Below are 22,734 nucleotides of genomic sequence, written 5' to 3' on the forward strand. Positions count from 1 at the left end.
AGCATTTTTTATCTTCTGTAGGAACAATCCCAGCTCCTAGCTCACACGTCATTGTTGGGGGTCCAGGAATCACCCCATCAACAACAGCAGCAGCAACAACAACAACCACACACACACACACACACACACACACACACACACACACACACACACACACACACACACTCATACACGCTCCCTGGGACTGATTGATGCAGGGATGCAGGTCGGACTCTGGCACTAAGACTTCAACCCCGACTGTTTCCCAAGGGCAGTTGATAAAGGCAAAACCCGCAAAAGCTCAGAGCCACCATAAAAGCTCACACACAGGGTTGGTTTGGGTCCAAACTTATTGGAGCTCACTACACAAAACAGTTCTAACCAACCTTCAATGTGATTGGCTTTGAAGGAAGGCTGCTAGGGTCTGGGAAATTTCCAATGCTACCAAAGCATAGAACTTAACAGGATTATGTGATGGTTAACTCGGGCACAAGAAATGTAAGATGCCTGGCTATAGGCATAAAACAAAATGGCTACAGTAACATCAGAAAGGCAGTGGTTAGGTCCTAAGGTCCTACCTGAAGTCCAGGACCCATAAAACTCCATGCTTTAGCCAGACTTGTGACTGCATTGACCTCATCTGAGAGATTGGTGAGCTTGTCCAAGAGCTGCCTCTCAGTAAACCTGACTTTAGACCCTTGATTTGGCTTGAATTGGCTCATGTCGTTGGCAGAGAGACCTATCATCTTGGTGCTGAGAACTTGGGAGGAGTTGAGCCTCAAGCCTGGGTAGGCCAGGCTCCAGCCACGTGGGGGTCATTTCTCTAGCTTTCTCCATCTGCTGAGATTGACTTTTGACTTGGAGTACCTAGGCCACTTTAGTCACTGGCACCCCATCCCTTCCCTGAGCCCCATCTACCCCTCCCCCTCCCACATCTCCAAGTGTTTGGTCTACTGGCCAGCTTTCTTCCCTATACTGCTCCTCTTCCTTCCCACCTACTGGCCAGCCTTCTCCCTTGTACCCACCTCTTTCTCCTTCCCCTCCCTCTGAGACAAAGACCAAGGACAATCATCCTTCTCCACCTTACCGTACTTCCTTCTCCTCCTTTGTCATTTCTGTTGCTCCTCCTTTTTACCACCATAGGATCCACCTAAGGGTCAAATCACTTCCTGGTTCCTATTCACACAACGGCCTACTTCCCCTGTACTCTCTCCCACCTAGCCTTTCACATTCCCAGGCTCTCTTCTGCCCTCTTTGGGAGGTGGCCAGAGTTGGTTGAGTTCACATTTCTTTCTCCCTCCAAGGCCTCTCCCAGATTGAAAGGCAGCTAGGCTCTCTCTGTGAGCCCATCAGCCCATATTCTTAAAGAGTCCCTTCCTACACTTCTGCTAGGCCTATGACCTAACTTGGCGTGACTTTTATGTCATCCAGCCCTCTACCATCACTCCTGAGGAACATGGATAGGTTCAGGCGGCAAACAGTATGCAGAGCAGACCCATCTAGTAGATGATAGGGTCCCTGTGGGTGACACGGCAGCGGTGCCAGCTATAGAACCTAATTCGAATCACCAGCCAGGTCAAAATGACCACCGAAGGAGACACCTTTGTCTCCTCTGGGGAGTGGAAATGGTTTCTTATATATTTGGTTGTGAGCCTAGCCTTTAACGGCTGAGCCATCTCTCCAGCCTGGAAATGGTTTCTAATAAAGTTAACTTTGACAAGCTCTGCTAAATTACACAGAAGGCTAATGGAAATCAGACTGCTTCCTAAATAGATTACAAGAAACCGTGATCCAATACTCACGCTGTGATGGTTTGTATATGCTTAGCCCAGGGAGTGTCACTACTAGGAGGTGTGGTCTTGTTGGAGTAGGTGTGACCTTGTTGCAGTGTGTCACTGTGGGCATGGGCTTTAATACCCTCATCCTAGCTGCCTGGAAGTCAGTCTTCCACTAGCTGCCTTCAGATGAAGATGTAGAACTCTCAGCTCCTCCCTGCACCACGCCTACCTGGATGCGGCCATGTTCCCGCCTTGATGATAATGGACTGAATCTCTGAACCTGTAAGCCAACCCCAGTTAAATGTTGTCCTGTATAAGAGTTGCCTTGGTCACGGTGTCTGTTCATAGCAGTCAAACCCTAACTAAGACACTCAGCTTGACCCCCTTGACCCAGCCTCCCCAGCTAGAGCCACAGTCCTGACTTCTCATTTTATTACCAATCATCTTCAGATATTTGGAGGAAAAAAAACCCTAAAAAAGGCTGAGGATGGTCCCCAGACCCCAGTACAGGGATTGGTAAAGAAGGCTCTTAAAGTCTTTAAGGGCAGAGAGGAGGCAGCCGAGTCTTCCGGACAGGCTCGCCTACAGCAAAAGGCTGTACTCCGAGTCCATACCTTGGCAGCTGCCCTGAGGCCAACAGCAACCCAGCCGAAGGAACAGGAGAGACCCACCAAACTCCACCCCACCAGGGTCCAGCCAAGGTCAACTCTGCCAACAGGGGCCTGTTTCAAATACGGCAAGCAAGGAAGGACACTGGTCCAGCAACTGCCCTAACTGTCACCACCCCACCCGGCCATGCCTGTTCTGCTGGCGACCTGGCCTGGAAGTCAGAGTGCTCCAGTGTGGGTGTGTCCTCTGTGCCACACCATGGGGGCCCAGCTCCATCAGCACAGGGACCTCAAACTCTTTCTGTCTTCAGGCTCCTTGGTTTGGTGAAGGACTGACAGCACTCAGATGTAGGGACTCCCTCACCCTGCAGAGTTCAGGGTAAGTCCATCACCTTCCTGGTGGATGCAGGGCTACCTTCCTGACTTGACTGCCCACTCGAGTCCCATGGTTCCATTACCAATTTCTGTTATGGGGGTGGAGGGACCCCCTCCATCCCACCCAAGATTATGCCACTTCCCTGTACACTTGCAGGACAGTTTTTCTCACATTCTCTTCTGGTCATGTCTGTCTGCCCAGTGCCTTACTTGACAGATATCCTCAGCGGCGTGGGGACACTAAGAGAGCTCTAATCCTCATAACCTCTCCTGACTCTCACAGATCCGTACCTCAGACTACCCTGTCCCTACCCTACTGGATCCTGTCAACCCCCAAGTATGGGATATCCCCACCGTGGTAATTACTATCCACCACCAGCCAGTCCTCATTCGCCTTCAGGACCCCCTCCTTCCTTCTCTTCCAACCACAATTTCCTATTTCTGAGACCCACCAATGGTCTCACTGTTACCCGCGTCCCATCTCAGGGATGAATAATTCCTATTGACTTGCTTTGCAACACCCCATTTTCCCTGTGCGTAAGATCTCTGGTTGTTGTAAAAATATAAAAAATAAAAAATTCTAAATCCCGCTCTAGGTCCGGCATAGCAGTGCCCCCAAGATATCTGCTGGATGTCTTAATTCTCAGTCAGCAAAGCGTCTCACCCGCTCTGCTCCGTCCCATATCACACTGCTGAAGGCCTCTCTCTGAGCCGTCAGCAATCTCTCTACCTATCTAGTTCCCAAGGCAGGCTTCCATGCCAGAAACACACATCCCAACTCTGTGGCGGCCCAGACCAGCCACCACGCACTTTCCTACACTTAAATCGCTACATGAAAGAACACACAACACAATAACCTTTGACCCAATTGATAAGATATAATTGACCACCTAAACATACAAAGCCCAGGACACATCCATCCCTTAAAAACATTCATAACAACCTGTAAAGGTACAGTGCGGAATCTTAACGTCACCTGCCATATTGCCCTGTCATGGCTTCTCCCTCTCCCTCCCTGTACCTGCCTCACCTGTGACATCATCCCACGTCTGGTGCTTCCTGATTAGTTCAGGACCTCTGCTTCATTAACGAGGCAGACATCCCAATCTACTCTGTGGTTAAGACTCTACACCCTCCTCTCTAACATACTTCCTACAACTTTCCGCTTTACTGTCCTGGACCTAAAGGATGCTTTCTTCACTGCCCCCTACATGCTGACTCTCCCTTGCGTTCATTGGGGAGGACCCTGATATATAGGCAGAGAGACAGCTTGCATGGCCAGTTCTTCCTCAGCGCTTTCTGGATAGCCCACATTTCTTTGGCCAGGCTGTGGTCCAGGACTTCTCCTTTGACCTTAATCCTAGTACACTTCAGCACACAGATGACCTCCTACTTTGCAACCCCTCTGTGTCTCTGTCCCAAAAGCCACCTCCTTGTTTCTAAAGTATATTGGCTCCCTAGGATATGGTGTTTCCCCATCTGAAGCTCAACTATGCTCGTCCACTGTAATGTACTTGGGCATTCAACTTAGCCAAGGCTCTAAGACACTCACCACTGAACTGAGTGTGGCTTCTGAGAGACCTACAGACCCCATTTTTAATCCTGATGGGATTCTTTAGACATTTGAACCCCAATTTTGCTATTACGACTAAGCCAAGGAAACCTCTCACCCACTGAGCTATGTAGTTCACCATTTTCCTACTCCGGGAATCCCTGCTCACCCCCTGCATAAGTTAAGAAATCCCATTTGCTCTTCTTCCCCAAAACCTACCCTCAAGAAGAAAATTCTGGACTAACACATCATCTCTCCACATCTCTTAGTTTGCCACTACCACCCCTGAGTGCCCACCCAGGGGCTCAGCTTTTTCACATTGTATGGGTGTAAAAGTTCCTAGCTCACAGGTCATCACCCTGAGCACAAGACCTATAAATGCCCTTGCTTTAGCCCGGGTTTGTGACTTCACTGACCTCCATCTATAAGATTGATGAACCTGCCTGAGAGCTGCCTTGCAATCAATCTGCCTTTATACTCGTGGTTTGGCTTGAGTTGGCTCATTTGGTTGTCAGAGAGACCTATCAGGATTACCCTGGAACTGGAGTTACAAATAGTTAGAACCCACCATATGGGTACAGGAAACCAGACTCCTGTCCTCTGCATGATCAACACGGGCTCTTAATCTTAACCTCTAAACCACTTCTCCAGTAATCCATACCTCCCTTTAAAACCTAACCAAAACACGGGTTCTTAGGACTGAACTTGGGTGCCACTGAACTATTTCCCGGCACTCCCCACCCCTTAGAAAAGTTGGTCAGGAAACAGAGTGACAAGGTCTGGGTGTCCTTCATGGCCTCATAGGAAGTTCTGTTGCTACTGAGGATTCAGTAGGAGCTCTGGAGGCTGAAAACAGGAAAGGCAATAAGCGCATCTGTTTCTCTTTGCATTTCTAACTAAGTTGAAACAATGTTTCTAGGTGGCTGGCAGCCCTGGGGACAGGAGACAAAGGTATTTCATCTCAGGCTCTGAAACTGTGAATCACAACCATAAAGTCAGTCCTTATTCTTTCCTGAGATACTCATATAACATCAGATCCACTCATTTAAACCACAGTCTCTCTTAAGCCTGTTCTTTTGGTGTGTGTGTGTGTGTGTGTGTGTGTGTGTTGGTTTTGAAAACATGAGAGTTTCACTGTCCCTCAGTGGCTGGCTCGTAACACATCATCCTCTGTCCTCAGTCTTCCCAGCACAGCGCTTACTAGTGTGCGACCACACAACTGGCTTGTGATACATTTCATTCATTCACCTACTGTTGGATACTTGTCTAGTGTGGCTGCCATTGTGTGCGGACAGACTTCTTCAACCCTGCCTTCAAGTCTTCCGGTGCACGTCTGGAAGTAGAGCTGTGGGTCACATGCTGCTTGTAGATTTTATTTCCAAGGAACTCCCCTATGTTCCATAGCAGCTGCACCGTTTTATATTCCATCAATACTGTATGCAAGGGTTCTACTCTCCTCCTTTCCCTGCCTACACTCATTCTTTTTTTTTTTTGGCAGCCATGCAATGGGTCTGAGATAGGATCTCATTTTGGCTTTGCTGTAGCTTTTTCCCGTCATGAGCACTGTTGAATTTTTCATGTACTTATGGACCACTGGTAGATGAATGGTGTACCCCAGTCTTTGGATCGTTTCTCCATCGGCTCTTCTGACTGCTGTTGAGTTGCAGGAATTCTTCATATGTTGCATATATTAACTTTCTACCAGACACATCCCTCACAAATGCTTCCTCCTATTCCATGGGCTGCCTTTCTTGCTGTGTTGTTTGTTGCCTGGCTCTCATATTAAAACTGGATCATTTGAGCCGGGCTTGGTGGTGCATGTCTTTAGCCTCAGAACTTGGGAAGATTTATGTGAGTTTGAGGCCAGCCTGGTCTACAGACTGAGTTCTAGGATAGCCAGGGCTACACAAAGAAACCCTGTCTTGAAAAACCTCAAACAAACAAACAAACAAACAAACAAGACCACACAAACCCAAATGGAGTTAGAGGACTGTGCATTCTAGATGCAAAATACATAGAAGAACTTAGAATACATAGAACAGTTACTTTGTTCTTACTCCCTTAGTTGCAAAGTTAACTTTTTGATGGCACTAGTCACAGTAACTGTCAACTTTGGGGACATGCATTTCTTTCTGTTGACTTCTGTGTATTTTGCGTCCTATCTATAAAATCACAGCTTACTCCAGGGCCATGAAAATTTACCTTTATATCTTATTCCAAGAATTTTATACCTTTGACTTTTACATTTAACTCTGTGATTCATTTTGAGAGAGCTCCTTTGTGGATAGAGTTTGAGGAAGGGATCCAGTTTCATTCCTTAGCCATGTGGATTCGAAGTTATCCCAGCACCATAAAAAACATATTTTTTTTCAATTTAAATAGCTTTAGCCCCCAATTAAATGCATTAAGAGTAAATTTGAGGGGTTATTTCTGGACCATAAATCTTAATTGTCCATTCTATTGTCAATTTAATTCAATCTCTTAATCTGTAAAATTAATGAAAGGCTGTTTCCTTATTTATTTTTGAGACAGTATTTCTCTACATAGCCTTGGCTGGCTTAGAATTACTATGTAGACCAGGCTGGACTTGAACTCACAGCAAACCACCTGCTTCTGCCTCCTGAGTGCTAGGATTAAAAGTGGCTCGGCCTGAGGGTTGTTTAGTGTTGAATTTTCTTAACAGTTCCCTGACACTTGCCAATTGTGTGGGCAATGGTTTCTCTCTCTCTCTCTCTCTCTCTCTCTCTCTCTCTCTTTCTCCCTTCCTCTCTCTCTCCTTCCTCCTCTATAAATAGTAATTTGCTTATAGTATGTGATAGCCTTGCTGTGTAACCCAGTGTCAAACCCACAGCAATTCTCTTGCCTCAGCCTTCCTAGCAGTGGGATTAGAGGCGTCTGTCACCGCACCAGGAGCTGACTGGATTTTTAACTGAAGAGTAGCCTCAGATGTAGAGATTTAGGAAAGGGAAGGAACGCATCCAATCTGTCTGTGTTCACTGAATTTATTTTCTTAAAGAAAGGGTCCCGTGTGGTGCCGGCTGGTCTTGAACTCAGTACGCAGTCTAACCTACTTCTGATCCTCCCCCCTCACTTCCCCTGAGCACCGAGGTTACATACATGTACCGCCACATCCTATTTGTGCAGTGTTGGAGCTCAGACTGCACTAGGTGAGCAACGGATGGGGCTGGGTGCCTAACGCCATCACATCTATTTTCTCCCATGACAGACATACTTACGTTTAAAGTAAAAGACTATGGATTGCTTTTTTAAAGTGACTAGTTTCAAGGAAGGACACAGACAGAGAGATGGTGTAAAGACTGAAAGGCAGAATCTTGAAGTGTGCCCCCCCCTTCTTGGTGGGGGAGTTAGAGAAGAAAATCCACAGGATGGTGAATTTATGTTCTAGTTCTCTTTGGAGAGAGGCCAGGCAGTTGGCCGCTATCTCTAAAACGGAGGATTTATTATAGGTGGCCAGTGTCCACCCTTTATCCTGTTCATTAGAGAATGTAAATCATTTCCTGCAAATGTCTGTCTTAAAGAGCTGATGTTGAAGTTCTGTGCTTCGCAGAGAGCCAGGAGCAAGCACACAGCCATGAGCTTGGTGGGTCAGGCAGCGGCTGCGCTGTGTCTGCCACAGACGCCTCCTCACTCAGACTAACAGACTACAGACAGACTGGGCTGTGGTGACGCATTGTCCTGTTACATCTGCTCCCAATCCAGCACCAAGGCGCTTCGAGTCAGTCACCAACCCTGTCCCCAGGACTTGTTCTGTTTTCAATTCTTGTTAGCATGGGAGCAGACTCTAGCCCAGCAGTCTAAATGAACACAGAAACATTTTCTCTCTGCCCCCGTGAGAAAGAACCTCGCTCTCTGCACGCCGACATTCCCTCCGGCAAGTGTGCAACCAAAATGACCATATCTAGTTGGGATGAATGATGTCTCATCCGAGGGTCAGATATGAAATGTGCATGTTTACTCACTCATTACAAAGTTATTTGTGGAAGCAGTTCGTTGTTGGAGACTTTTGAAATTGATCTAGGGGACCTACAGAAAGGAGACTGATAGAACTCAGATCCACTCATTTAATTGGTTCATATTGAAAGCTTGTGATGAACAACAGATAAGTTGTTAGCATTCTGTCTAAGCTCCACCCCCAGGTTTGCCTAACACTATAAAAGGGGCTGCTTGCCCCTTCCTCTTCCTCCTGCTCTCTCTTGTCCCTTTGTCCCTTCTCTCCCCATTTCCCCCTCCCCCCTTTTTTCTGTATTCTCATGGCTGGCCTCTACTCCTTTCCTCTCCTATCTCTCTCTCTCTCTCTCTCTCTCTCTCTCTCTCTGCCCTACTACACTCAACTCCCCTCCCCATGCCCTGAATAAACTCTATTCTATACTACACTGTCATGTGGTCATGTGGCCGGTCCCTCAGGGGCATGGGCCCGCTGAGGCACCTCCTTTCCTCAGACCTCCATAGAACATAATCCCCCCCTCTCTTTATTCTTTTATTAATACAACATTGGTGCCGAAACCAGGAACATATCCTCTCTTTATCTTTTTATAAACACATCAAGTTCTGTTCCAGCCTTGCAAGACGAAAGTCAAAACTGGGTCCTTCATTCCTCCAAACCCACGTTCAAACTGTGAAAATTGCTTAATGAAGGAGGCTGGACTTCCAGGCAGACAGTTTGCCCCAAGTCAAGGAGGTTTGAAGTATTGGCGTCTGACTTTTGAAGGTTGGGTGTTTGTGATGTGACCTCTAGTGTTGATTACAACCCCAAATCGGATTTATTCTCACTGTAAGATCTAGATTTCCAGAATGTAGGTGTGCACATGAATCTTTGGGATCCTTAGGAGGCAGGTCTGATCTGGGTGGCCTGGGGTACGTTTCTGAACCATCCCAGGACCCTGTTTAGACTAGCAAAGTTTAAAATTGTTCGTGAAAAGGTTACCTTTTCGAAACCTAATTCCCAGCCGAGCCTGGTGGCTCATATCTGTAATCCTACCATGCGGGAGGCGAAGACACAAAGATTATAGTGAGTCTGAGGCTAGCCTGAGCTACGTAGAAACTTCTAGGTCTAGCCTGAGCTATAGAGTATTGTCTTAAACTCTCTACTCCCACACCTCCCAAAAACCCAAGAAAATAAATAATATTTTGACTGAATTAGGTGATGCTGTGGTACAGTATGGAGGTGCATGTGTGTGTGTGTGTGTGTGTGTGTGTGTGTGTGTGTGTGTGTGTGTGTGTGCGCGCGCATGGAGGAGGCAGAAACAGGAAGATCTTGAATTTGAATTCAGTTAGAGCTAGCTAGCAAGAGATAGTCTTGCAAAAAAAAAAAAACCAAAATTCCACAAACCAGACTTAATTCCAATTGCGTCTGAAAGCAAATTAAGCTCCAATTAGCAATCCAACCTCTGGTGCCTGACTTCTCTTTACCATAAAGGATGGAAAAGCCCCCCAAGACTTCCCAGTTCCTTCCTGCCGTCACCGTGGAGTGAGTGCTGACTGCTGATTGGGATGCTTGCAGGAGAACTCTGACACAGCACAGACTGAAATTCTAAGAAACCTGGTTTTCAAACAATGGCAGCCCATCCCTGCAGGAGGGGGTTCCTTATCTGCCAGCCTAGCCAGTTTTCCACCCCACCCCCTCTCTGAGCCACACTTCACTTCCTGGCCTTTTGACTAAGATTAAGTGATGTATAGCCCCACACCCGAAGAGGAAGAACAGTCTCCCTACACCAGAAAATAGCAAAAAGAAAAGTAAAAGTAAAAAGCAGACACAGGCCAGGCTGGACAGTGCAGCTCTGGTGGGTGGGCGAATCCTGGGCTCGTGCCTCTCCTGGGTTTAAATTGTTCCTGTAACATTTGCATCGCAAAAGGTTAACTGTCTTGCTTGGGAAGGGTTTTCCTAAGGTCCAAGAGCCAGAGAATTATGGGAGAAGCTTACAGGGCTTAAAAACAGACACAAGAGCACAGGCACTCTCCAGTGAATGGATGTCTGACCCACGGTTGGGGCCAGGACCCCCTTTTGACCTCACTTACTAAATGTGTATTGATGATTTCTTCTATGGAGATATAAATAACTGGTTTGCTGACGGTCACCAAGTCCGTGTATTTGTCCATATTAAACTTCTCTTCCGGTTCATGCACATCACATGCTTCTTGAAAATATTTCCTGGAAAAAGGGGTGTTAAGATGGAGTCAAATTTGTGAGTAACCTTATTAAATAAGTTTTGAAATACTGCCTAGAACACCCTCCCCACTGCGTCCTCCCCCTCCAGCTTGGGGGCACTTGTTATAGCATCTTCAGGGTGGCTCTATCACGGTTTGACCATGTTTCTGGATGCTGGCCCTCAAACTGGCCCTCAGACAGGATGAGGGTAAATGTGTGCCTTGGCCCTGTGACCCAGTATGATCAAATCATGGACAGGATTTCTTAACAGTGTTATAATTTAAAAAATGAAAATGTTAACATGAAGAATTCCCTGGGGTTGGGGAGATGGCCCAATGGGCGAAGCACACACGGGTGTGGCAGCATGTGCCTGAGCCTGCAGATTCTGGGAGCTCTTTGGCCAGCCAGCCTAGCCAAACTGATGAACTCTAGATCCAGTGAGAGGCCATGTCTCAAACATAAAGTAGAAGGCAAGATAGGAAGACACCCAGTGTCAATCTCTTTCTTCATATGCATGTGCATACACATGCACATGACCCACTCAATATACACACATGCTTAACACACATATACATGTAAATGACTATTTGTGTGTGTGTGTGTGTGTGTGTTGAAAATTGATCTTAGTACTTTTATACACACACATACATATATATGTGATATGTATATATGTAATATGTTTGGGAGCATAATACATGTAGTATATGTGTGGGTGTATAATATACGTGTGTAATATGTACATGTGTGTTTTATTCTGTAGGATATACAGGTGAAGGCAGGTGCAAGATAGAACGAAGTCTGTCATTGCATGAGAAGGAAGGATGGGCAGGAGAAAAGTTTTAGGAAGAGAAAGAGACTGGAACGGGAAGGCAGAGGAAGCCACGGAGAGAACATGGAGGCGGATGTTACGATTCCACGCTGCACCTTTACAGGTTGTTATGAATGTTCTTAAGGGATGGATGTGTACAGGGCTTTGTATGTTTAGGTGGGCAATTATATCTTATCAGTTGGATCACAGGTTATTGTGTTGTGTGTTCTTTCATGTGGCGATTTAAGTTTAAGAGAGTGTGCAGCGGCTGGAGACATTGGGCTGCCAGGGAGTTGGGATGTGTGTGTCTGCCATGGTGACAACCTGCCTTGGGAACTAGATGGGTAGAGAGATTGTTGCCAGGCTCAGAGAGAGGCCATCAGCAGTGTGATATGGGATGGGGCAGAGCGGGTGAGAGGCTTTGCTGACTGAGATTAAGATATCTATCAGATACCTTGGGGCTCTGTGGTGCCAGATCTAGTGTGGGGTAAAAGACATTTTTTTTATAATCTTACAGAAACATTATTCCATACAGTTTCAAGTGTTTCTTATGCCTGAAATCTTCTAAGACATGGTTTCTAGGGCACCTGAGACCTCTGTACTACAATTGATTTCTCCCTTCCCAGCCCTGGGTTGGGTGGGGCAGCCATTTTTTTTTGTGGGGGAGGAGGATCATCATGCTCCTCAGTACAGTAGGTCTTCCAGCTAGGTTTTGCTTATAATTGTTCATGGGGTGCTGAGGAATGAAGAGAATAAATAGCAGATTAAATATGAGTGAAAGAGGGGTTGGGGATTTAGCTCAGCGGTAGAGCGCTTGCCAAGCACGCGCAAGGCCCTGGGTTCGGTCCCCAGCTTCGGAAAAAAAAAATATGAGTGAAAGAGAAAAAGGATGCATTTAGGAGGCTAATCTTGGGAAACAGGAGACTGACAGGGTAAACAAGAAAAAAGGAGCCAGGTATGCTAAAGAAGTCCTATCTCTTGGGAGACAGAGGCAGGCAGATTTTTATGAGTTCAAGATCAGCCTGATCTACAGAGTGAGTGCCAGGCCAGCCGGGTCTATAGGGAGTCCTTGTCTCAAACAGACACATAAAGGAAAGGGAAAGGTTAAGGGCATTGAGGGTTTGTGGGGAACATGAGAAATATTGTTTTGCCTTGGTGGAGAGAACTAAAATTGGCTCTGAAGAAACGGAAACTTCCCACTGTGAGAGGATTTGCGGCAACCTCCTCATAAATGGTACAGACTCGGTACAGCCGTGGGAGTCAGTAGATGGACTGTGAACGCAGAGGCACGGGAAGTCCCCATCCAAGTGAGGACGACAGAGGTCACACTGACGTTGCATAAGCTCTACAATCGGCTGCAGACAAGAGATCGAACACAAGCCAGGATGGAAGTGTCCGTTCAGAGCTTCCAGATGCACAAGTGACGGCCAGCAGCGGCTCTTTCTATGTCTTCACGGAGTCAATAGTGACAGGGTTAGGAGAGGGAAACAGAAGCAATAGAGTGAACTCTTATGTGAGCAGTGGAGAAGGGCTTCCAGATGGGGCAGAGTGTAATCACACAGGATCACCTATAAATACAAAAGCTGGGGATCCCCAGCTTCCCAAAGGAATCGCATCATTTCCTACCATTGTTGCAGAGAAAGCAAACTCTTCCCAGTTGGAAAACAATTTGGGGGAAAAGAAAATATAGTTACCATCTTCGGTTCAACAAAACAATCGGTTTTCTTGAGTCTCTTATTTTAAATACTTTGAGTGTGTCCTATATCAGGGAAAATGTTTTGTCAGACGCTTAGATCCTAAAGCAGGAAGGACTCGGTGCAGCGGGATGGAGGGGGTGGGGTGGGAACAAGAGGCCTGAGTGGGAACATCCTGTCTTCTCCGTTCCTTCATTCTCCGTGGCAGTTGCTAGAAGGCACATGGCCTCATGGGGCTCCTGCCTTCATCAGCGGGCTCAGTTCTATGCACAGAACATCATTCTTATCTATCCTCCTGTGTGCTCTTTAAAAGAGGGGACCTCCTCACCTGAATTCCTGATAGGTCTCTGATAAATAATTGTTCATTGATGATAGATGCTCATTCTCTCCTTCAAACAGCTTGTTGGAGGCTGCGTGTTGCAGAACCTTTGCCACGGATCCCAAGTTCCTCCTTTGGTTGGAGTTTATCTGACCTCCGGCTGTCATGTCAATGATGTCAAAGCCATCGGGAGCCACAATGGCTGGGTTCATGTATCGGTAGTATAGGAGGTTTCCAACAATCTGCACAAGGGCAAAGATCATTTCACAGAGACAAGTGAGCTGTGGCTGCTTTTTATCTTCAAGTATACATCCCTTTTTTTTACATTTACATTTTCTGCAAGAGTGGGTCAGTTTCAGACAAGCGTCTTTTTTTAGCTTTTAAATTTTTAACAATTATGTCACTTATCTGTGGGTCTATTCCTTGATGTGTATGTATACACACACGTCATGGTGTAGAATTCAAACGACAACTTGTGGAAGTTGATTCTCTTTACCTACCACGTGGGTCTTGGGGATCAAACTTAGGTTGACAGACTTAGTGGCAAATATCTTTACCCACTGAGCCTTCTCACCAGCCCCTGACATGACTTCTTAACCAAGTATTAGATGAATGAGGTGAATATGACCACACGCTAACATTACATGTCACACAGCTTTTTTTTTTTTTTTTGGTGAAAAATAGGCATACGACCCTCAAACGTTCTAATACAGAGTTGTAATGGTGTCTAAAGTTTCTAGATTAGCTTCAATAGACAATAACCTGAATAACCATTACACACAGATGGCAGCTATTGTCACACAGGAGGAAGAATGTTATACAACCGTCCCTTGGGAATTCTGGCTCAGAACCACCCCCTCCCCCAGGAGAAGCTGCAGTGAGGTCTCCCTTGAGAGTCTACCTTTAACAGCTCTTCTTCTGTGGCATCGGGAAATTTCTCACGGATCGAGTTCTTCAGGACTTTGGCTATATACCTCAATCCATAACTATACGTGGAACGGATGACAAAAGAAAGAATGGAAAAAGGCGAAGTGAGCAAGAGACAGCAAATTGTTCCAGTCAACCAAAGCTCAGCCTAAAAATTCAACATGAAGTGAGATGCAATGGAGTCACGGGGTTTCCGCTGCTGTATCACAGGGCTTCCTCAGCCACTAACACCTGAGCGCTGGGTGTGGCCATAGCCAAGGTATTAAAATCATTCTGCAGGCCACCTCGGATTTCTGTTTTTCGTTTGTTTGTTTTGTTTTGTTCTTTTAAGATAGGGTCTTGCTATAGAGACCATTCTGGTCTTATATTCATAATCACCATGCCTGGATCACAACGTTAAATAGCAAACACGACACAAGGGGACATCCCTGTCTTTACTCCAGGGGCTTAGGTAATATTCCCAGGACTTCAGCGAAGGCTGCTAAAGTCGTTATGAATCAACTCACGGCAGCAGATCGAGGGAAGAAATGATGGAGCTCAGGACTTTGTCAGTGACCTTCCTCAGGTTTTCAATAGATGCCTCCAGTTTATTTTTCACCTCCGGGTATGTCAGGGCTTGCTCTGTGGTCACATCGTAAGGCAGCTTGCTGAAATACAACATCGAGGAACACATATGAGCACCAGTGTATCGCTAGTAGGCTCTGTAGTCAAGCTCTGCGGGATGAGTCAGAGGTCGCCCATGACTCCAGCAACATTGTTTTGCTAAGTAAGATACACATAATGTGCCTTCCACTACTGATGATCAGGAAGGACTCCAGGCATTAATTCTAGCTCTAACAGAATGATAAAGGTTGGTCTAGGTTTCTTTTTTTTTGTAGACTCAGTTAATACCCTCTCTCTCCCTCCCTCCCTCCCCTCCCCTCCTCCTCCTTTTCCTGTTGCTCGAACCTATAGCTTTGTGCATGCTAGGTAAACTTTATTACTGAGCTACAACCTCAACCCTTTTTCTTTTTTAAAGTTTCTGAGGATCTCACCCAGTCCAGGCTGGCCTTCACGTTACTATGTAGGTGAGTATCTCAGTTACTTTTCCGTTGCTGTGATACAACATAATCAGGACAACTTATGAAAGAAAACATTTAATTTGGGGCCCATGGTTCCAGAGGGCTAGAATCACAGCAGAGAGCATGGCGGCAGGAAGGCGCGGCACTGGAGCACTAGCTGACAGCATATACGCAGATCCCCAGTGACACATCTCCTCCAACAAGGCCACACCTCCTAATCCTTCCCAAACATTTCCACCAACTGGGGACTAAGTATTCAAATATATGAGTCAATTAGAACCTTTGTCCTTCAAATCACCACACTGAGGCTAGCCTTAAACTTCTGATCTTCATGCCCCACATCTCCCAAGAATTAGATTTATAGGTGTGTCCCACCATGCCTGGCTTCCTTTAAATTTTTAATACATTAAAAATCTTATGCTTTCATCATAGTAAAAAGAAAAACAAAACCAGAAAAAACAAGCAAAAATCTGCATATAAGCAAGTAAGAAACTAGCACTGATTTTTTTTTTCATATCTTAGTAAATAACTTGCCAAGCCCTTCTGTGTGTATAAACCTCATACACTCATGGGTGCAAGGAAATTTTGTACATCCAAAACCCTTGAAATCCTAGGTATGTCCATTCATGACCGATTTTTTTTTTAAAAAAAAATGGGTTATTGGACTGAAGTATAAAAGAAAGATATATCATTACCATATTTTGTGTGTCAATAAATAACAAGTGTACACTACCCCTCCAATAGGCACTTACTCCATTATGTGGTATGAATGTATTTACTAAGCAAACTCCAAAGTAAATATTTTGAGTTTCATGACTTCTCACTATGGCAGTGCTATGACAGCTACCCACATCATCTCGGTGCTCCTTAATTGCGTCACAAGGCATCCTCTTGTAGGGAAACAAACGCTTGGGTCACTTAGAGGGCAAACTACCCTCAGAAGCAGCTAAGTCCACCTGCACGGCAGCTGCCCTGCACCGTGGCTGCCTTGCACCCCAGCTACCCAGCACCTCTGCCACCCTGCCCCGTGGCTGCCCCGTACTGAGGCTGCCCTGTACTGGGCTGCCCCGCACCACAGCTGCTTTGCACCCCAGCTACCCGGCACCTCGGCCGCGCTGCCCCGTGACTGCCCTTCACCGGAGCTGCTTACAGCGACTTAGGAGGAGACCGACAAACAATTTCTGGTCTAGATTTAGAAACACAAAGAATAAACATGGAATGGAGTTAGGGGAGTTGAGATGGGGAGCAGCTGCTTCTGAAATGTACAAATGCCATTGACATTATGAAGAGGAAGCTGGGATCTCACTCAGCCAGCAAAGGGCTTACTGTGCACACGTGGGGACATGAGGGTACAGTGCCAGAGACCACAGAATGGGAGGTCAGGGATGGTGGTGAACATTGTAAACCCCAGCTCTGGAGTGATAGAGACAGGAGGATTCCTGGAGCTCACTGACGTGCCAGCCTCACTGAATCGTGAATTCCAGGCCAGTGAGACACCCTGTTTCCAAACAGAGTAGATAAGTGCACACATGCGCATACATGGACGGCACACACGCACATGCACACACGCACATGCACACGCAAGTGCACACACATACACGTCTAGGAATATGAAGAGCATAGGTATGTTAAAGAAGATTACATTTCAGATTAAAAATTACTTTTGATAGTAACATTCTGCCCCTCCCCTCCTTAACAGGTCTTAAGAGTAAGTGCTGGAGAGATGGCCCAGAGGTTAAGACTTGCTCTTGCAGAGGTTCAATCCCCAGCACCCGTATTGTGGGTTACAACCATCCATAATTCTAATTTCAGGGAATCTGCTGTCCTGTTCTGACCTCTCTGGGTACTAGGCATTACGTATAACGAGGAGTAAAATACACACAAAATTAAACAAAGCAAACAGCCAAAAACATTTGAAAATTAACGATTACAAGGCATGGGAAAACCAGCACCCCAGGTACCTGGCCTCTCCAGTCTGCGTTTCCAGTTGGTTCACCCAGGCCTTGTACACCTCCACAGGGTTGGTATTGATGATCAGGGCCTTGTCCTCAATGATCTCTTTCACCACTGGTGCCAGGAGCTGGCGCAGGCTGTTCTGTCCCCGGGCACCTCTGTTGAAGCTGACAACCATCTTGATGACTGTAGGGTTGCCTGTCACTATGTCTTGTACCTGGTCCACCTTTGACCTAAGGAAGCCCAAGCCAAGACAAGACGGTTGGCTTTTTTTTTTTTTTTTTCTTTTGGAGAGAGTTTTAAACACGGTAGACCACACGGCGCCTAAGAGCTTTGTGGAATTTTATTTTTCATCATACAAAACAGAACTGATAGGGTTTCAACAGAAGCCGCCAGCCACTTGTAAGATGTGTTTTTCTTACCCGAGCAATTCAAGGCCTGGAAATTAAAGCCACAGCTCCGGTCTCGTCCTACAGGGAGAATGAGCTGCAAAGGGTCCAGGACTAAGATAGCTGGGTGATACTCTCCCTCTGTTTACCACACGCCGCCATGTCTTCAGATCCCTCTTAAGTTCCCTGCCACGTGGCATCTGGCTGCAACCCATAGCTGAGCTACCTGGCTCTGAAGATCTCTTGTCTAAGTTTCTCTCTTCAGTACTTTCTATTCTGGTCTTTACTGGACCTAGCCATTCCGACCTAGCTATTCCTTCGTAGTTAAATTCTCTCCTTCCTCCTTCCCTCCCCCCTCCCTCCTTCTCTCTCTCTCTCTCTCTCTCTCTCTCTCTCTCTCTCTCTCTCTCTTTCTCTCTTTCTTTCTTTCTTTTTTTTTTTTTTGAGGCAGAGTTTTCTGTGTAACAACTCTGGCTGTCTTGAGCTCAAACTGACAGAGATCTGCTGGCCTCTGTCTCCTGAGTGCTGGGATTGAAGGCATGGGCTAGCACCACCCTGGCCTCTTTTTTAACCAGTTGCATGAGCTAGTAAGATGGATGAGGTAAAGTCAGTGATCCAGTCAACACCAGCTACTGATCCATCCAAGCCCGGCATGCTGTCTCCTCACTCACTGACTCAAGGAGCTGGAGAGACTCCACTCTGGGACATGTCCTTTGGTCTGAATTTTAAAGCCACACCTCTTTCTTAGGGACCACTTTGGAATTTATTATTATTATATTTGGAAATTATATATGGAATTTATTTATATATTTTTGGCAAAATGTTCTCTGTTGTTCAAATCCGGCATTTTAAACACACAAACTATGTTTTTCTATGACTCTCCTCATTTTTCTGAGTTGTGTAGCTTTATTTCAGTCAGTGAACATACACGGCTTGTCACCTTAGTTCCAGGGATCCAATACTCCCTGCTGACCTCTGTGAGCCACACCCCCCACCCCCCACGCATCACAGACACAAGTAACACACACATACTACACCAAACAAGGACAGCACACACACACACACACACACACACACACACACACACACACCAAACACAGCATACACACACATCACAGACACATGTAACACACACACATACCACATCACACAAGGACAGCACACATATACACACATATATACCACACACACACACACACATATACACATCACAGACACAGGTAACACACATATACCACACCACACAAAGATAGCACATACATACATACACACACCACATAAACACACTACACATATCATAGACACACCAGCCACTTCCTCATATGTACATCACACACCCATACACACGCTCACATGTAACACACACACACACGTACATACCACACCACACAAACACAGCACACACACCTACACCATATGTACACACTACATGGACACACACAGATACATCCCAGACACATATGACACACAGATACATATACATATACACACATACCACAGACCCACCACACACACACACACACAAAGTGAACCTTAAAATAAGGAAAGGTGAACAGAGCCCCATCACCCAGCCTTCCCTCAGGGTTTCCTATACCATGAACCCACCCCAACTTTGCCGCTGCACCTTGGCCACACAAATTTCCCTTCTTTCGTGCAGCTATGACCATTCTGTTTCAACCCCTTTCTGGTTCTAACAGCAACGCGTCAAAATCTGGGCAGGCAACCACTCTTCTATAGAAACTGAATTCAGCTGACCTTTCCTCCACAGCCCTGTGACCTGGCATGTGTCGCCCACGTATGTGGCCCATTTAGTGCACCGCACTTCTGGACACCATGCCTCTCCAGTCATCTCACTGTCGTAGTGACCCTCTGAGGATGCCCAGCAGATGCGTCTCAGAGACCCCAGGGGCTGGCAGATCTTGTGGTGCCAGGAGGTCACAAAAGCAATTAAGATCCCCTAGCTTGGGACACTTGTCAGACATTTTGGGAAACTAATTTATTTAGCTATATAATTTCTATATTAACCAAGTTAAAAAAAAACACGTCAGAAAAATTCGCTGAAATTCTAATAAGAGAGGAAGACTAACTGTTCAGCAGAGATTGGAACCTCTGCCCGACTTGTTGACGCTGCTACTCTGAATTAGAAAGCGATTCTCACTGACTTCCGATAAGCCTCCGGGTTCCGGCTGTTGGAGACATAGACACTGAAAGCTGATCTCTGGTAGGAGACATCTGCTGCCAGTAGCAAAGCCAACCTGAACTTCAACTATCAACCAAAATCCCACCTCAGCTCTACTGTAAATTCCATTCAAAGTTATGCGCGCCAGCCTGAGCTAGCCTACCGCTAACCGGAAGACTCCATCCCGGTGCTTTCTCATGGCTTTTCTAGCTACCTACTTGATTTCCTCCTCCAGGGCGGTTTTGAAAAGCTTGAGCAGCAGGTACTCTTCTCTCTGATTAGAGGCGTAATTGTACAGTGTGAAGATAACAGTGTCCATGAACTTCGTCGACTTGTTCTGTGGCATCTGGAAAATCAGCTTAGCCAGGTATGAAGGTTTGGTCTGCAAGAGAAGGTGGGAAGCGTCAGCCCTGCGAGCGCGAGGCTGAAGTACACGAAAGCCGAGCGTGGTGTCTGATTCTCGGCTCTTCCAGGACCGAAGGCATCATGGGAAACACACGGGTTCCTAGTGCACGGCCTCTGAAAGAGATCAGCTAATACCATTCCGACTACAGTGCAGGAGGCTTCGTTTGAAAGTTATTAAGATGTAAGGCTTATTACATGGTTTGCTTGCTATCGTGATCTGCCACACATTTTGTACTTTTAACCACATATGTTATAATGTTTATTATACAGACACAGAAGAGGAGGTGGGCCCGTAGAATCTGAACTGAGGAGAAAGGAACAGACTGAAATACCCAAGCTGCCCTAGAAGGACTGATAGGTAAACAGAAGGACTGATAGGTAAACAGATATACCATCTGTGTCTAGGAGGAGAAAGAGAAGGCCCCACTTACACATGGAGACAGTGATCCAGCCCCCCCATGACATTCTCCAAGGAGGGAGAAAGAGGTTGGGGTGGGGTATAGTGGTCAGGATAGCCAACAAGAGAAATTTCAGAGAGAACATGAGTCAAAACAAGGATTCCTCTCCCCAACCCCCAAAAAAATGGTTTGAGAGAGTGACAGGAATTTAAAGATAACAGAGTTCTATGGAAGACAGTGGAATTAGAGCCAGCCTTTGGACTAAGAGCCTTCCTCTGGCTGCTGTGCTGAATGGACCGAAGAGGCTTCTCTTATTATTCTCACTGCTCATGAGAGAAGAAAATGTTCAATTAATATGTTTGACAACTAATATTCATTCAAAATGCCCTAGCCACATAGCCTGAAGGTTTCAAAGAAAAACCAGGTTTTTTTTTTTTTTTTTTTTTTTTTGGTTTCTATTGCTACTCTGATTTAGTTTTGAGATCAGAGTGATAGGTTGAAGTTTTGTGCATAAAATACCCAGGACACTGCTTTCTTTTTAATTTAAAAACATGTTTTAAAATGTCTATGTGTGTGCCTGTTTGTCTGTATGTGTACTTTGTGTTGGGAGGTCATGAGAGGCTGTTAGATACCCCAGAACCGGAGATACAGATGCCAACCATGTGGATGCTGGGAACCAAACCTGGGTCATCTCCAATGCTCTTGACCACTAAGCCATCTCTCCAGCCCACAGCAGTGTTTTCGTCACAGACTGCTAGCCTCTTTTCTACTGCTAACTAAATGTAGGTTTTGTGATTTTAAAAATGTATTTCCTGAGTAACTCAGGCCAGAGACACAAACCTAAGCAAACCTCTTCTGGCTGGACAGCTGTGGCAAAGTGTCCTGACTAAAGTGTGATCGAAGGATACTAGGAAGGCCATTTTCTTTCCTCCTTTCACCACTGACCTGGGTCTCAAGGAGACTTAAAGGCCTGGACTACATGTGGCTGAATACTTCCTCCCTGCTCCTCGGTGGTGGTGGCACGGCAGTTTTTGTGGGCTGAAGGCTGATGCAATCCTTCTAAACACATTGCTGGGCCTTTGCACCCCAATGAACTCCATGTTATATTGGGGTAAAAAAACAATACAAATTCTTGGCGACTTCACTCTTGCCTCTCTCACAACAGAAATTCCAAGTTTGAAAACTTAACCTACCAAAACATACAGGAAAAGAAGTTGACAAGTGTTTAAGATTTAAACACTCAGTCACGGGATTGACTAATACTGTAAATTGGACAAGCAAAGTCTCTCTGCTAAAGGTGACCTTAGTGGCAGTGGCAGTGGGGGCAGGGAGCGGGGAGGGGCTCTTCCCTTAGGGAAAAGTTGTAGGTCAGCAGTGGATTGCACAGGCTAAGCATGGACATTTTCCTTCCTCTGCTGCCACATAGTGGCCATCAGAGGCACATATATCCATTCGAAGACATTCTCCAATGTTTTATTGTACTCTCTGTGGGACTAGTGCATGTTTATAGTTCGTGCAGTGAGTTCTCTCTATACCTGACCTCAGGGGGGCGCTCCAGCAAAGTTTCAGGCATCTGCTGGCCTGGAGTCAAGTCACACAATGAAGCACTATTGGTCTACCTCTTTGGGGGTGGTTTTCCTGCCCTGTGGAGCCTGCTGCCATGACTTGCACCTGCCCAGGTGCCTCTGGGACTAATCAGATTGTCAACAGGTAGGTAAGAGTAACTCATCGGGGAACAAACCAACAGCCAGCCCATCCAAGTCCTGGATGTAATATCAAATTAATTATGACTCATTCAGTTCATGAAATAAAGCCATGAAAGTATTGAAGTTTAAATCCTCTCTGGCCCTGGTACAGATATGCTTTTCTAGTGACTAGTTTTGTCATTGGTTGGCATGAAGTCTAGTGATGGCATGTGAGGTCATCGTGACTAAATTCACATTGCTCTGTAGATCCCTGAGGTACAGTGCAGTTGTGAAGGGACTGAGCCTGCATGCCGCCTACCGTTTATTGGTTGGGTCAGAGGTTCTTCATCTGCAGTATGGGAAGAGTGGCATTCCTTATCCTGATGCTCAGGGCTAGAACAAGACTCCAATGAGTTAATCTACATAAAGCACCCAGCCGTGACGGTTGGTGCTTAGCA

General features: G+C 46.1%; 1 protein-coding gene and 1 long non-coding RNA gene across 6 annotated transcripts in view; one reads left to right on the top strand and one right to left on the bottom strand.

The window, feature by feature from the left end:
• Positions 1-22,734, bottom strand: part of Iqgap2 (IQ motif containing GTPase activating protein 2) — a 275,092-nt gene that overhangs the window by 23,044 nt on the left and 229,314 nt on the right. For all 5 annotated transcript variants that reach the window (NM_001427125.1, XM_063281081.1, XM_008760685.4 and 2 more), the window contains 6 exons: positions 20,007-20,170; positions 17,229-17,453; positions 14,713-14,853; positions 14,181-14,265; positions 13,289-13,521; positions 10,329-10,461 (listed from right to left, as the gene is read on the bottom strand). In NM_001427125.1, the coding sequence (NP_001414054.1) occupies positions 10,329-10,461; positions 13,289-13,521; positions 14,181-14,265; positions 14,713-14,853; positions 17,229-17,453; positions 20,007-20,170 (981 nt within the window). The remainder of the gene's footprint in view (positions 1-10,328; positions 10,462-13,288; positions 13,522-14,180; positions 14,266-14,712; positions 14,854-17,228; positions 17,454-20,006; positions 20,171-22,734) is intronic.
• LOC120100669 (uncharacterized) lies at positions 1,110-11,470 on the top strand. Its single transcript, XR_005500512.2, has 2 exons — positions 1,110-2,744; positions 11,219-11,470. It is a non-coding gene; the product is annotated as an uncharacterized LOC120100669 (long non-coding RNA).

The sequence above is a fragment of the Rattus norvegicus genome, chromosome 2 (genome assembly GCF_036323735.1).
Source record: "Rattus norvegicus strain BN/NHsdMcwi chromosome 2, GRCr8, whole genome shotgun sequence".
NCBI classification, from domain to species: domain Eukaryota; kingdom Metazoa; phylum Chordata; class Mammalia; order Rodentia; family Muridae; genus Rattus; species Rattus norvegicus.